This window comes from Lithobates pipiens, unplaced genomic scaffold (assembly GCF_037356315.1).
Source record: "Lithobates pipiens isolate NorthernLeopardFrog02 unplaced genomic scaffold, aLitPip1_a1.2 Scaffold_18, whole genome shotgun sequence".
Classification (NCBI taxonomy): domain Eukaryota; kingdom Metazoa; phylum Chordata; class Amphibia; order Anura; family Ranidae; genus Lithobates; species Lithobates pipiens.
Window position 1 is genome coordinate 221,303,140 of NW_027507758.1, and position 16,754 is coordinate 221,319,893.

A 16,754-nucleotide genomic window follows, 5' to 3' on the forward strand; every position below is an offset into this window, starting at 1 on the left:
CATGAGAAGGCAATAGCATTCTGCTCCATGGGCTTTCTGCCCCCAAGATCCTGGTGCTGCCCCTGGGAACTTTCTCCTGAACCTGACGATTGAGATCATTGAGACTGCCTAAAGGCAGATACCCCAGGCATAGGAGAGGCTGCATGATTAAGGGACACAGACTGGCTAAGGGTTTTCACCTGGTGCTTCGGTTGACCAATATCTCAGCCATGGACCTCTGCAAAAATGCACTAGTCCAAATATAAGCCATAGGGCTTAAATGATCGAGTCGTTCATAGCATCTGTGAGAGACACAGTGCGTCAAATACACCAGCCCCTTGCCAGGTCTGCTGATCAGGCAGAACTTTCAGGTATCTCACACCTGTTCCTTAACCCCTTGGAGACCACCTTCCAATGCATTGGCTTGACTCAAAATGTGCTCCACCACAATAGTGGAGCAGACGTTAAGGGGTTAATGGACTGAGCCACTCCAATTGCAGTGCCTGTGGCAGGCAACAAAAGGGTTAAGTAAGGGAGTAGACTAACACCTGACTGTTAGGATCCTCTGAAGAAGATCTTCCAATATTTAGGAAGATCTACCTGATCCCCAGCCTCCTGCAGCTCAACAAAAGGGCCCAGAGGACTAGAGGACAGATGGGAATCTGCTATGTATAGTCCTACTATGGAGACATCATGGCAATAATCTTTTAAATGGTAGAAGAAAAACCTGTTTGTATGAAATACAGGGACAGAGGTGTTCTACCCTTGATGGCTTCATCTGACTGGCCATATTTTTCTTTTTAACTCCCAGGGAGGAGGACAGACATTCTTTTGGAAGGGTTTTTAGTTTGTTGTATACCATTAACCCCCTAGAAACCTTAGAGGGGTTCCTGGTCCCTTTGTCACTCATAGCTTACAGTACAAAGCAGAGGCAGTACCACTTGCTAGGCTATAGTACAGTACAATAACTGCTATTAATCCTAGCTATACAATACAATGTTGTCAATCAAAAGTAAAATGCCCATGTCACCAAACCTGCCAGCACCCACTCTGCTCTGTCCCTCCACCGCCAGACTTCAGATTTTCCTGTATAGCTTAAAATACTTCCTCTCCTCTTCCCCTCCTTCCCCTTTCAACTAGGGAAGTGTATGAGTGCTGGCAACATGGCGGTCCCGGGGGGGGGGGGGGGGGGGGGTAAAACAGCCACGATTAGCCCCAAAAAAAAAAATTTCTTTAGGAAAAAAAGAGGCAGCTGGCTGGCATCCAAAGGAACAAAAACTGCCAGTCTGGGGGCCCAGGAAGGGATCCGACCCCCCTTCATACTGGAAGGCCTGAGCTGGCTTGAACAGAGAGGAGAGTGAAAGCTTTTGCTGTTTCCAGCGTCAGAATGGTGAGTGCTCAATACAGCCTCCAGTGGTGACACAGACATGACAACATAAATACATGGAAGGAGAGATTCCATGCAGAAAATCTCCCCTACCTTTCCACCACAAGGCTTTATCAGAGATAAAAAGCCCAATCTCCGCCCTTCACGGTAGGCTCCGAGACCCTGAAAGGAAACCTTCAGGAACAGGGGTACACTCAGGTAATCCCGCAATCTTGGACCTGTGAGAAGACCCTGCCAGTAAACTTTTATTGGCCTTACTACCAAAAAGTACTGGATCCCAGGGTCCAGCTTAAAAGCATTCACAAGCAAAACCTTGTGTCTTCGGACGACGAGGCACGGGTACTGGTCATTTAGTCTATTACGGAGACATCAGAACAGATCCGGTTAGGATGGCTGGCTTGCATCAAAGGATTACTGCCCGCTCAGTACACACATCCTTACACGTGCCCAACACCTTAGACACTGGCGAAAAGACTGAGGACTCCCAGTAATGGGAGGGGTTATATGGGGAAAGTTCACACCTTAAGGGGCGTGCCAGTTTCCAGCACCTGATATGCCGATATAATCCACATAGTTATTACTATGGCTCTGTGTCCCCTGATTTAAGAAAATAAAAAATGTTTTTGTTGTGTATGACTTGACTTTGATTGCTCACAAATTGTACTTTTCTTGGATGTGTCCTATTGGACCCTGACTAGTCAAGGGGCCATGCGGCTCTTAACAAAATATCTCCAATATACCAATATTCAATACAGAAGGGGTATACTTTTTGTTTGCTATCGAACAGAGGTGGTAAGACATATCCTGAGTTCACCTATGGATCTGTTGGGGTTTATGGTAGAATATATGTCTATTTCAACAAATGAAACATATCGCAACAAGGCAAAAGGCAGTGATCGAAAATGTCATGGTATTAACAGGTATATGAACAGATCACAAAATAATTTGAGGACGCTTTTCATAAAATCATGGGCAGCTATGCTGCTTGCAATGAATAATGAAACAATGTAGTCCAGTTTGGTAGGACATACACACAGGATAAAGGGAGGGAAGAACTGTGCGTTTTTGAAGGCCTTTGATTTACCTGCTCTAGAACTTAAACCCCAGGCAGACCAAGCACCTCTTACCTGGTCAGATGTCTCTTAACTCGTGGCAACAGGTATACACCTTTAGACCTCGGCGGAGAGAACACATGGCCTGCCGAAGGGAAGACTCTACTTTAAAAACAATTACTGCCCAAAACTAAATTAGCCTTCAGAATGTCCCCGCCCCCTTCAACTACTCATGTTAACATGTGTATAAAGAAATGTGGATATTCAACTATGTTTAGCCTGCTCTGGCTCCCATGTCAGTCAATGGCAGGTGCAGGAAAAAGGAGGGAGCACCAAAAACAGCTGAAACATGGTAGCCTATGGGTGATGTCACCGCTCCCGGAATTGCCAGCTGTTGTCGAGCGCTTTCTTCTCCCCTGCATCTGATTGATAGAGGGGATAACGTGAGCTCACTAGAGTGGACTGAAAATAGGCAAGTATACACATCTTTATTTTTACACAGGTTATTTAGCACAGGCAGCAGGAGGGGGAGGCGCGTTTTAAGGCTTTTTAGGCAGCAATTCTACATTAAACACTGGTGTGGCAACCAAGTGCCTTATTTTTTTAATGACTTGCTTTATAGTTTACCAGTTCTGTTACTTGTTATTTTTTATTACAACTTTTTCCATTATTGCCGTTTCAACGTGAATAAAGTCTTGCCCCTTTTTACTTTTAATTAACCTGACTAAATATGTAACCCAAGATGAGGGTGTATCCTTGGCTTTCTGAACACTCCCCCCGCCATTTAGGTTTCGCCCTGTGAGCTTCTACTCACAAGGTGTATTATCGAGAGAGATTTTCTGTCCCCTTCCTCAGAGCTTACCTACATCACCTATAGATGGTGTCTTTTCCCAATAGGCGATATTCTCATTCCCCTTTTTTTCCTTTTCATCACATCTCTTTCCTTTCCCCACCCGTTGGCACAGGAAGAGATGACCTTTGTCCACCTTTGTCTCTACCACACTATACCCCCAATGGCTCACTTGCAAATTGACTCTTTGATTGTTTATGGGGAGTTCAACCCCCCAGCATTTAATCTAAATTATTTTAAACCATGAAAGACTAAACACAAATCCTGTTCCCCCCAGAAAACTAATTTTAAAGCTAATAAATCCCTTTAACACCATCAATATTGTTTTAAAAATGAGCAGTAAGCAATGAGCAGGGGCAGTTATTGGATTTCATTTTTCCTTTTCCTATGATAACCTCACGCAACAAGTAGGCCTGGATGGCAGATAGGTCTTCCTCAAATGCTTATAATTTTACAAGACAATTACTCTGGACAATAAAGATCTACTTAGCCTAAAGCCTAGCACACACGGGCAGAACAGAAACCGGCCGATATTTGGCCTGTAAGTACACCAGTCTGTCTGACATAAGCCAGCCGAACAGCTGGCTTCTGTAAAATGGGCATGCTGGAAGATTGGCATCTTATCGCTGGCAGCCAATAGCTGCGAGAGCTGACCGCTGTGTTCTGGTTGGGGGTGGGGGGGACAGGCCCCCTGTCAGAACACAGCTCAGCAGTGAGATCACTGTACTAATATTGTATTCTTAGTACAGAGAGCTCCTCGGTTTGTTTTTGTTCAGCCCTGTGGTGCATTCAACAGCCTCACACTAGGGATTACACTTTACGCAAGTATTCCTAAATTCTAGAGTAGGAATGTTTTTTTTCCTCGCCTCCCATCACACCTTTTATGGATTCTATACACTAAAACTAGGAACAAAATATGGTCAGATCACTCTACAACTTTTCTCACACTAGAGGTCCCAATATTTCCCAAAGCATACTACACCTGCAAGATCACAAAAACCAGCTGTTGAGTGTCAAGTAGATATTTGATTAAACATCCATAACTTTATTTTGAAGCACACAATGGATACTACACCAGCCCCGGTTAAATGAGAGGCTCTTAAAAAGGTTTGTAAAAAGGTCATTTTTTTCTCAGCTCGTCTTTCAGGACAGCACCTGGAGAGAGCGCAGCTCCACCCACTTTCCCAGGAAACACTGCAGTCTGTTTCTTTAAAGTGCAAGTGCTGCAGGAAATCAGGGGTTTTCTGCGCTCTCTCCAGGTGGGGAGGGGCAAGTGCGTACCTGTTACTTTATTTGGCGATTGTCAGGCCAGCCCAGCACCCACCGCCCCCCCCCCCCCAACGGTTGGGGGGTGCTCTGGTGTTTTCCTCCTCTTCATGCCCGACAAGGACTAAGGCTGCTGGGGGTCCCGCTCTCTACCAGACCGGCTGGGATGGAGATTGTGGGCTGTGCTAGAAAGTGTTGGTGGCAATCTCCCTGTATCTCAGGCCTCCACGCTTTGTGTCCCGGATGGTGAGCACGTAATTTCCAGCCGGGGGCGGGACTTCCGGCCGCTGGAACGGAGGGGGAGGAGGCGGCCTTCAGGTGATGTAATTTTCGGTCCTCGCGGTGGCGAAAGGACCAGGAATATACAAATATAAAGCATCCGGACGTCCGCTGGTGCCTTGCAGCGATGGAGCTAGAGGAGCAGGCGGCGGTGGCAGGAGCAGGAGCCACAAACGTCAGCCAGGCCCAGGTAGGCATGGGCAGAGATCCCTGTCCTCATCACCAAGGGTCATATCCCTCACTTACGCCCCTGGGGGGGGGGGGGGGAACCTGTGCATCACTCTCCTCAATTTACAGTGCTAGGGAAAGTGATTTTTTTTTTTAAGCATAGTGACTCTGTGGGGCTTGTGCTGTGGTCACTATGTGGTGTGTACTGCAGCGGTGACTAAAGGGTACACATGCTGGCCTAACAGCTCGGGGGGTACATTATGTCATTTTTTTAAATATTTTGGTCGGGTGGTTTTTGGTTTATTTTCAGACAAAGGTCAAGGAGAAGACCAAGCATTCCTCCCCTCCTGCTAAAAGAAATGCCATCATGTAAAAATACACTTACAGAGTCTTGGACCAGGGTGTTATGTAGGACCTGTATAGCGGAGTTGGTCAAAGAGTAGAAATCCCCAGCGACAACTGCTACCCAGTCTGAAGAGCTAATCAGCTCTTTCCGGAGAGAACTATCGGACACTTTTCTGATCTGGACAAATGTCCGGTTGCATAGCCTAGCAACAGAGGCAGTTCACCATCCTGTCCCCGGCCATCTACTGCCTCGCTCAGAGAGGTCAGTGATTCAGAGGACAAAGGGAAGGGAGAAGTGTTTCCCCAGGTTCAGAGGAAGATGAGGAAAAAGAAGCCTCGTTTTCATGCTACCAGCTGTCTCTAGAAGAGGCGGGCGATTAAAGACCATCCATAGGACTTTGAACATTAAAGAGGACAAAGACAAATTATCTTTACATGATAAAATGTTTCAGGGCTTGGGGGAAGATAAACATTGTGTGTTTCCAGTACATAAGTTCCTGTCAGAAACCATCCAGATCACTCAAGCGGAGATTTCCTTTTAAAGAGGATGGTGCTCAAGTACGGAACAAAAAACCTAAACTCGATGCAGCTTTTTCATAAGTGTCACAAAATACGGACCTGGCATTTGAGCATATGGGCATCCTAAAGGACACCATGGATAAAAGGGCAGATTCCCTGTACAAGAAAGCCTGGGACTCAACCTTAGCCAACTTAAAGCCAGCTAAAGCTTCAACTGTGGTGGGCAGGAACCTAGAGCACAGGCTTGAACAGCTGAAAAGCCATACTGAAGCGGGAACGTCCTGCAAGGATCTGTTGGAGTATTACAGAAAGTAGTAGGATACATGGCAGATGCCTCTGCAGAATCCATAAGGATGTCTGCAAGAGCCTCAGCCCTGGTAAACTTGGCGTTTCGAGCACTAATTGGTTAAAACACGGTCAGGAGATACTGCCTCAAAAGGCGAAGCTATGTGGTCTTCCGTTTGAGGGGGATATAGAGTTTTGCCCAGGACGGCAGACAAGAAGGCCTTTCCAGTAAAAAAGATGGTATCCCCTCGGGGTAAGAAAAACTTGTGTCATTTTCGCCAAACCCAGGACACGAAGGAGACGGGATACAAGAGACCCTGAAGATCCCAGAGGGATCGAGGAAAGTCTAGGGAAGCACGAGAAGCAGAGTACTGATGTCCTTGGCTCTTCAAGGAATGCATTAAGGTAAAAAATATTTAGACTTTACAACCCTTTTAAAGCTTTCTTGCAAGGAATTCTCACCAAACATGGTACTTGCCTAAAAAATAAAAGTAGTAGAGATCTTGCTTAACTCTTGATATTCACAGAGACGGAAGCTTCTCAAATAGAACCCTTATTGATTACACATCAGGAATTGACTAAGCTCCGGGTTAAGATAAAAAAAAATACTCAATATGAAACCGCTTGTCATCCAGAGATTGAGTTACTAGTGTTTTCTATAAACATGCTAACAAATGTGGCAAAATATTGTCTTGCTCCACACAGTAACAAATAGTTTCAACCCATGTTCCGCAACATAACTCTTTCATAATGGATACTAAACAAATTACAACCAAATTCCATTGTTTCTCTGTTATACAACACCCACCTCATACTTAGACTAACCAAGCCATCTACATAGATAAAGGAAAAAATAAAAATAATAACATTGCTTGACCTCATTTACCACCTGAGGCACTTCCTGAATCCTTCATGTCATAAAATACCTCCCCTCTGCCCTGGCCCCAATGGTTTTGGGGCATATTGAGTCTATTGCTACAGAAGATGTTTAACACTGACAGTTATTAAAGGGGCATATAGCGGTTCTTTCAAAACCAAGAAAAGATGCCGCACATTACAACTACCACCCAATTTTACTTATTAATGTAGCTTTTACAATATATGCAAAGATCTTGGCTACCTGCCTTACTCCTTTGATACCGTCTCTTATAAACATTGAACAGGTGTGGTTCATCCCACAATGAGATGCTAAAGACAATACTAAAAAGTCTATCTTAACGCATTATGTCTAATGTTCAATACACATCTGTTTAATATCAGTTCATGCATCTACTTCTAGATTTTATTAATCCAAGAATCAGGCTCCCCTCACTCCTGCAGGAATTTCAAACATAGTGAGCTCAGCAACTACAAAGTAAGCTTACAAAAATATAATAAAAAGTCCCTCACCGAAACAATTTCATGTGTAAAATATGTTCCTATTCAATTGAAAAACTGATTATATAACCTAACTGGGTCTGCATTCTCCTTGAACTTATCTGACCTTTCACCTCTTTGATCTTAGCTGCTTGATAATCTATGCTCAAAATTGAAATTCTAGATGAGCCTTACATTTCTTTAGGGGGAGAAAGAATGGACTAGATCTCTCATGGAAGAAACTACATTTTTGTGCTTCAGTCTTACCCACAAATTGCTTCACCCATGCCCACACGTATGGCCAGTTTTTGTTATAGATCCCCCATCACAGACTACATAGAGTTTCTTCTACAAACTCCAACCTCTGCTGTCCAAAGGAGGTTTCCACTCTTGCACATCTGGGGGACTTGCCCCTTAATTGAGGTCCTTATGGTACACGGTGGCTCAGATACATGCTAAAGTTATTTCAGACACCATCAAACTTACCCCAGAAATTGCATTGCTTTCAGCAGCCCAAAAAAAAAAAAATCACTGCTTAAAATATTTTATCTGCACAGTTGGAGTGCTTATTCCTAGATACTGACAGTCATCTTAAGCCCCGACTGTGTAGAAACAGGTTGCAAAAGTATGCTAAGTGATAAGAATGGAGGAATTAATTGCCCAAAGTCAGGACAGATATGATTCTTAAGCCAAATGGACCCTCATGAAACCTCTACATGACAACTAATGACTTCTAGGCCCTCGCATGAGCTTATAAATCAAAATACAAGCGTGCACTTCTACCTGACAGGCTTTGGATCTCCGGTTCTCTTCCCCACTCTCCACATAATAATATCCCTCCTTTTACTTATGCTTTCTGTTCTGTTTCCTTACACACTTTACCATCTTTTTTCCTCTTTGCTCCATAAGTCCATCTTAAAGGGGTTTTATTTTGTTATAAACAAACATGTCATGCTCACCTGTTCTGTGCATCTCAGGTACCCAGTTAGCGCTCCTGACCCCACCCTCCTGCCAAGTGCCCCCAGAGCAAGCAGCGTGATGTGTGGGCACCCAAGCAGGCTAGTTTCTGAGCCCTGCTCTGCGTGTTCATTTACACACACAAAGTTGCGTCTCTCTCTGGCTAGGATTGAGCCAATGAGGCATGAGATTCCCCAGAGAGTGGAGGCTCTCGTGCACATCACTGGATCACAATGGGGTTCAGGTAAGTATTAGAGGAGCTGCTGCACACAGAAGGCTTTTTACCTTCATGTATAGAATGCATGAAGATATAAAACCTTGAGCCTTTATAACCACTTTAAAGATATTTAGCAGGCACTTGAAGACCCTCACATCTCCATAATTCTGAGTTCCTAGGTCTCATTAACAACACCTTACCTCTTGTGTTACTATCAGCTTCATCAGAATTATATAAGTGACATTTCTCCAATGGTGGTGAGCTACAATGCAAGGTGCATGGGTCTGACATGTTATGGGGAAAATTATTGATCCCCTGCAGATTTTGTACGTTTGCCCACATACAAAGAAAAGAAGGGTCTATAATTGTCATCATAGGTGTAATTTAAATGATACAAAAAAAACACGATGACAAATGTTAGAAATTGAGTCGCAGTTCAGTAAAATAAAAGTATTTAAAATAAAAGAGTAAAATAAGTATTTTATCCCCTACCAACCAACAATAAGTCTGGCTCCCACAGACTGTCTACAGCATGTGCTCATGTGCTCATGTGGTACACAGATTAGTCATGTCAATTTAAGAAGGTGCTCCTAACAACAACTTATGTGTATAAAAGACATATGTCCACAGAATCTCTTCCTTCCTTTCAAATTCACAATCATGGGCAAGACAAAAAATTTGTCAAAGTCAGCCAAGGACAAGACTGTAGACCGGCACAAGGCCAGAATGTTCTACAAGACCATCAGCAAGAAGCTTGGTGAGAAAACAACTGTTGGAACCATTATTTGCAAATGAAAGAAATCCAATAGAACAGGGGTGTCCAAACTATGGCCCTCCAGCTGTTGCAGAACTACACATCCCATGAGGCATTGTAAAACTCTGACATTCAAAGACATGACTAGGCATGATGGGGATTGTAGTTCCTGAACAACTGGAGGGCCGTAGTTTGGACACCCCTGCAATAGAACAATCAATCGCCCTCGGTCTGCAGCTCCATGCAAGAAATTGCCTCATGCAGGGCCGCCGGGACCCATGAAATGAGATGTCACACTCACAAAATGATCCATCCGGGTCATCCTGTACCCTCCCGGCTAGGCAGGGCAGCAGTGCGCCACTAGGCGGCTAGCGGGAGTGCCGGCCCTGGCCTCATAGGTTAAGGATGATCATTAGAAATGTGAGGGATCAGTACAGAAGATGGGAGGAGTATGTGAATGATCTCAAGGCAGTTGGGACCACAGTCAAACAAACAAACATTAGTAACACCATACGCCGCCATGGATTGAAATCCTGCAGTGCCCGCCAGTTCGCCCTCCTCAAGGCAGAACATATGCAGGCCCATCTGAAAATTGCTAATGAACATGTAAATATTTCAAAGATGGATTGGGAGAAGTGCTGTGGTCAGATGAGACCAAAATTGAGCTCGCCATTAAATCGACTCGTGTTTGGAGGAAGAAAAATGCTAGCTCTGACCCTAAGAACACTATCCCTACAGTCAAGCACGGAGGTGGAAACATTATGCATTGAGGGGCCAATCGACGGAACCATGTATTTTAAAATCTTGGATGAGAACCTTTTCCCTTAGCTAGAACTCTGAAGATTAGTCATTGATGGGTCTTCCAGCATGACAATGACCCAAAATATACCACAAAAGCAATGGAGGGGCCTCAAGAAAAAGCACATTAAGGTCATGGAGTAGCCTAACCAGCCTTCAGACCTTAATTGTATAGAAAATCTATGGAGGGAGCTAAAACTTTAAGTTGCCAAGAGACAGCCATTAATCCTTAAGGATTAAGAGAAGTTCTGTAAAGAAGAGTGGATCAAAATCTCTCCTGAGATGTGTGAAAACATGGTAACCAACTACAAGAAACGACCTACCTCTGCGTTTGCCAACAAGGGTTTCTCCACCAAGTACTAAGTCATATTTTATTTGGGGATCAAATACTTCTTTTACGCACTGAACTGCAACTCAATTTATTACATTTGCTTTTTCTGTATTTTTGGTTGAAATTCTGTCGCAATCATTTAAAACATACCTATGATAAAAATTATAGATCCATCATTTCTTTCTAAGTGGGAAAACATACAAAATCTGCAGGGAATCAAATAATTATTTACTGCATTAACATTTTTATGTGGCACTTATCTATCGCAGATTATTGATTACTCCTGTTTATTTGAAAGGGTAGTCCCATCTCTTTTTTTTTACTTTTCTGTGCCCTATACTTTACCATAGAATTTTCATAAACGGAGATTGCACTTAAAAAAACAAAAAAAAGAAAAAACCTACCATATCTGCACTTTCACTCAGCATATGATTCTCATAATCTGCACCTTCAAAAAAAATTGTCCACGTGCCAGGGGAACGGGTATGAGGGATAAGCCTGCAAAAGCCTTTGGAGGAAAAAAAATAAAAAATCAATATGAACACCTTTTTCATGCAACACAGACACACTAAATACATGAAAATTTGATTCTAAGAAAATCTTCACCACTTCACTTTTCAAGATGCTATTCTTGTTTATTAAGACCATTTTTATATAAATAACAGATATATATATATATATATATATATATACACACACACATATATAGCTATTCAGTCCAGTGTTGAACATACAGTGAACTCAAGTACTCTTTTAAAGTTAACTGTGAGCACAAAAACATATATTCAAAGATGAACCCCAGGTTTACTTTCACTTTAAATAGGTCAAAGGTCTATTTCTGAAAGCATTTTTAATGCAATTATTTTTTCACACCTGTCTGAAACAATACTGTATATATTCACTTTTAAGATGCTTTTCTCCAAAAATTAAAGCTACAAATACTTTGCAACTTTAGATCTTACAAACCTCTTTGGCATAATGGGTCCAAGAACTCCTGTAAACCATTCGGAATGTTTCGAACCACATCGCACGAGTAGCCATCCTCAGGCAAAAGAAAAGGCAACTGCAAATCAGGATCCTCCTCTAACTGAACGTCTCGTCCATCACTTCGTGCCAATTCATCAGCAGTGTTTTCAGCAACAGATACTACATTCTCAATCAGTTCCTGTAAATTGAAAAAAAAAAAAAAAAAAAAATATGAAATTGTGCAGCTTATTGGGATTTTTGGCAATTTAGACAAAGAAATGATCACACAGATATAGCACCATAATCAACTGATTACCGTAGGAATGTAAGGTTCATCTGGTGCACAGTGGTAATTCGTCAATAAAGCATGCAGTTGCAAGGAGTTTAGTTTAAAGCAGGTATTGTTAATGTTAGGGATATCTTGGGGAGAGTACTTGTCCATGGTAAGTAGAGTTGTTGCCTGTGAGGTACAAAAAAAAAAAAAATCAGTAGGAGAAACCAGTGCACAGTATGGTGGCTTAGATGTCAACATTTGTTTCCTAGGCTCAGATCTCATTACAGCTTAATCTGCATGGATGTATTATCTCTACGGGTGTTAGCAATGGAAACTTCTCCTTGCTCTTATGACTTCACATGTCGTAAAACCTACTGATAAGCTAACTGTCTCCACCCAATGACTACACTTGCATAACAGTTTTCTGGTGCCCTCTTTGCCTTTCAAGCTTACCTGTACTATCCGGCTAAGGTGGCAATCAGCAGCAAGTTCAAGGCCCTGTTTTTCAGCCCAAGCCTCTATGTGCGCTAGCTGCTGGCGTATAATGGCACCCCAGTAGTGAGAACATAACCCAGAGTCTGGATCGGTGACCAGTCGGTTGAAAAGCCACATATTGATGAAGTGGAAGAGCTGAGAGAATAGCTGAATAGTAAGGGCTGCGTTTACTCGACAGCGCCTCAGAAGAGACATCGCTCCAGTCAGGGTGTGTAGGACTTCATCTGTAAATACAGTAATATAATAAAATTATATATATACCGGTATATATATTATATATATTATTACTTTTAAGAATACAATAAAAACCCACACCATATTGTTGCTACATTATCAAAAACTGCATTTGTGACCATAAATACAATCATTATAGCATCCACACTCAGGAACCTTACAAGAAATACAGTGCTTTGCAAAAGTATCCAAATTCAGCCCAGTCCATTCGTTTTGGTGTGCGACCGTCTCTTCACAGGTTTGCTGTTGTGCCATGTTCTTACCATTGGGCTATGATAGATTGATAGTGCTCCTGGGGAGGAACAAAGATTTGGATTTTTTTTTTTTATAACCTAACCCTGACTTGTACTTCTCAGCAACATTGTCCCTTACTTGTTTGGAGAGTTCCTTGATCATCATGGCAGTGTTTGGTTAGTGGTGCCTCTTGCTTAGGTGTTGCAGCCTCTGGGGCCTTTCAAAAAGGTGTATATATATATATAATGACAGATCATTACAGGTGGCAGATTGCACACAGGTGGCCATCATTTCACTAATTATGTGACTTCTGAAGGTAATTGGTGCACCAGAGCTTTTTATGGGCTTCATAACAAAGGGGGTGAATACATACCAATGCCAATTATCAGTTTTTTATTTCTGATAAATAGTTTTATGTATATATTTTTCTAATTTTACATCACCAACTTAGATTATTGTGTTCTGATCAATCACGTATAATTTAGATTAAAAAGATATTGAACTAAAAGCTATAATGTAGCAAAATAGGTAAAAAGCCAAAGGAGGTGAATACTTTTGCAAGCACTATATATATGTGCAGCGTAAATAAATTAAATTCTTGATTTTCACTCCCAGAAATCATTCCAAATACATACCAACCAATATATTTATACTTTTTTATTATAACTTCCATACTAAACAGCAACAAAAATACACAAGCAAACAATGTGAACACTTTAACATAAAATATTTCAAAATCATGGCATGTTGTGCCGTATACTTTATTTCTGACCTATTTTTGGCCTTTGTATGTTGTTCTCCTCTGGATCGTATAAGAAAGCTGGCATGTAATTGCTTAGTTCTGACTGGAGGCAGTGCACTAAATACCTAGGTATGAAAAGACAATATAAGAATGTATATTCTATTTAGCAGTAAGATACATTTCCCATGTTTAGTCCAGTGCATTAAAACTAACTGGATGCTCCAGAAAGCAGAAATATACAATTTCTTCTTCCACTGGTTGACTGATGGTTTGGCACATTGTTCCTGACATCTTAAAAAGCCTGAAGCCCAACATAGGAAAGGCTGACTATTATTTTATTAGGGACACACTTATTTTACATTGCATTCTAAAAAGGTATGTTTCCTGCAATTTTTTAGAGAAATACAACCTATTCCAAAAGGTCTCCTTCACACAGTCAGATGTATTAAGACTCAAGACACCCTTCATTAAGCATGGCTACATGCGAACAGCTACGGCTGTAGCAGCCATTGCCATTTGCATGCATCTGTCATTCGTCTCAAGAATCTGCTGAATCTTGCCGCTGGAATACAGTGCATGCAGCTGAATATCTGTGTGAAGGAGGCCTAAAAAGGCTATCCAAATAAAAAGATATGAACCTATATTTTCTCTTTACTTTATATGTATTGCTACCATCAACTTTTGAAGCAGTGTATTGCAATAAGGATTTGTAAGGTCCAGCTTACCCCTTTCTCAGATTATCTGATCTGGGCTAGCTTATATGAACTGTCAAAGAACCAAGCATCACAAAATTCCTTGTAACTGCATCCAAATGACTAATTCTAGATGCACAGTACTATGTTTGCATGGCTACACCCACTAAAGTGAATAAGCTAACTTTTTTCGGTAAACGTGATATTACTATACCTTCTGCTTGAAGACAAACTTTAGAGGTAAGTTTTCTTGGTTGTTTGTGATCCATCTCCTAAGTCAACTAGATATGTTAATTTTATTTAACTGAAAATTTCTAGACACATCAGTAGGAAATACTGTTAAAGCAACCAAGATCATTAAGGATGAGCTCAGGCGTGTTTGCATACTCTACGCGCAGAGCTCACCAGGAAGTCGGCGCAGCGCTACGCTAATCACAGGCAGTGACACATTGCCCTGATGCATGGCTGCAGAGATCAGGCAATGTCTCACTGCCTGTGATTAGCGCAGTGTCGACTTCCTGGCGGGCTCTGCATGTGGACCATGCGAACACACCTGAGCTCATCCCTAAAGATCATATTGGATCTGAAAATAGTCTTTCCTAAAAAAATGCTCCATTTTGGTATGTTAAATTTTACTTTGAAAGACTAGTGTTTTGTTCTTTAGGGGCAAAAAAACTGCTAACCCTTCCAGAAATCCAGTAAACACTAAATTTCATTGGCACTCTAGTTTGAGCTGCACTCAACTATCAAGCAGTGTTATCAGACCAGTACAGCTTACTCATACAAAACAACAGAACATCTCCCATATATGTATATAGAAGGTGGTGAGGTGTCCTGTAGTCCACTTTAGGTGCAATAACTGGTGTGACAAGGCTGCTCCTCTACAAATACAATACAGTGAGTAAGCGTTTTCAAACTAGGACCGAAAACGTTTTATGGAAATACCTGAAAAAGCAAAACTTATGCAGCTGTCACATCTGAGGAATTATAAGTTGCAATATATGACATTTTATTGCTTGACTATAGATAAAATGTATACACCCAAAGCCATCACCATCAAAGGAAATGCAAGATATCTTACTTGAAAGCCATTTGGACTAAATGTGCCAAAACATCCTGAGCATCTAAAGTGATACGGCTGAGATCCCGGTCCTGTTTAATAAAATTAAGCAGCTCTGATGCATTTGCCATCCAGAATGCAAGTGCTCCAGCGATGTTTTTTTGCTTCTGCACAAATGAGAAAAAATAAATTATAATGTGCTTTACATTGTTTTTTGATAATATATAAGCATCGACAGACCAGTAACATGATATGTAATATACACCAGTTAACAGATAAGAGCAGTACAGTAGTTTTTTTTTTTATTCTGTTTGTTACTCTTAATATATTCTGAGTAATATTATGAGAGTATGTCCACAGGTATTAGATAAACCAAGTAAAAGAAGCCTAATCTGGTAACTGATGCATATGTGTATCCAAGAAATATAATCCCAAGTTTCACCTCCTATTGCTGTTAGTTGCCAGGACACAAATACCTGATACTGGTCTGTCAGAAACGTCAACCAAAAGAATGCTACGCCAGGTTAGATGAGATCCAAAGAATAGGAACCATAGAGAAAATATGAGGGGTAAAAAAAGGAAAAAAAATAAACTTTGCTTGCTTTTTTTCCACACTGAGGTGCATTAAGCAGAGGATTATGGGATGCCAAAAAGCTGCACAGTCAAAAAGAATTTTAGTACAGCACAAGTCCAGTTTTGAATGAGTGTTATGAATTGTGCAGCCCAGCCATTTAAAGAAGAGTTTTACTCTTATATGAAAGCAGCGTGAGACCGAGCTAAGCTGGAGTAGCTGGGATTGTGTCTCATTGTCCTACCTGGTCACCCTGGTCTATTTCCTGGAGAATAACAGATGAGGAAATCAAGCAGAACAGAGAAAGAAACTTGTAAACAAATATGACAGACCAGATTTAAAACAGCTATTAAAAACTTACAAGAAAAAAAAAAATGTAATAGCACACAAAAACATACACAGTTCTCAACCTAAGAACATAAGCAAGCTGCTGCCACCACCTATAAACATAAACTGCATATGTAAATATGAAGTTAAAGTGTTACTAAACCCCAAATCAGTCTGTATATGCAGTAAAGCATGCTTGTTATACTCTGTGGAACCTAAGGGGGATAACCCTCCACATTGTGTAAAACGGCAACCTGAACCAGTCTTCTCTGATTCTCCCATTCTTACACTGTCCCCAATCCATCTCCAGTGCAGAGGCTAGGGGGACACAAAGTACACATGCTCAGTTTGGAGTGTATTGCTAGAGTTTTTTTTTCCTTGGGAGAGTGCATTTGATCAGCTCATGTACAATTAGCACTGTCCAGACAAGGGCCAGAGGTTCTGCATCTTTATAGGACAATCAGGGGAGAATAAACCCTTACAAGCTTTAACCCGACACCCACAGAAGTCACAAGACTGTTTTATGCTGCTGACAAAAAAAAGGTATTTAGCCATTTATATTTACTAAAATAATTGAATTTCTGTGTTCTGTGAGAGATCAGAAATAGTGAATGCA

At 41.6% G+C, this 16,754-nt stretch overlaps 1 protein-coding gene across 22 annotated transcripts in view; it reads right to left on the reverse strand.

Moving 5' to 3' along the window:
* Nucleotides 1-16,754, reverse strand: part of AFDN (afadin, adherens junction formation factor) — a 346,736-nt gene that overhangs the window by 145,323 nt on the left and 184,659 nt on the right. For 15 of the 22 annotated variants that reach the window (XM_077486591.1, XM_077486597.1, XM_077486592.1 and 12 more), the window contains 7 exons: nt 16,056-16,076; nt 15,262-15,407; nt 13,519-13,613; nt 12,237-12,502; nt 11,826-11,969; nt 11,510-11,708; nt 10,948-11,051 (listed from right to left, as the gene is read on the reverse strand). In XM_077486591.1, coding sequence (XP_077342717.1) covers nt 10,948-11,051; nt 11,510-11,708; nt 11,826-11,969; nt 12,237-12,502; nt 13,519-13,613; nt 15,262-15,407; nt 16,056-16,076 — 975 coding nt within the window. The remainder of the gene's footprint in view (nt 1-10,947; nt 11,052-11,509; nt 11,709-11,825; nt 11,970-12,236; nt 12,503-13,518; nt 13,614-15,261; nt 15,408-16,055; nt 16,077-16,754) is intronic. The other 7 variants (XM_077486594.1, XM_077486602.1, XM_077486607.1 and 4 more) reach the window with 1 other exon arrangement.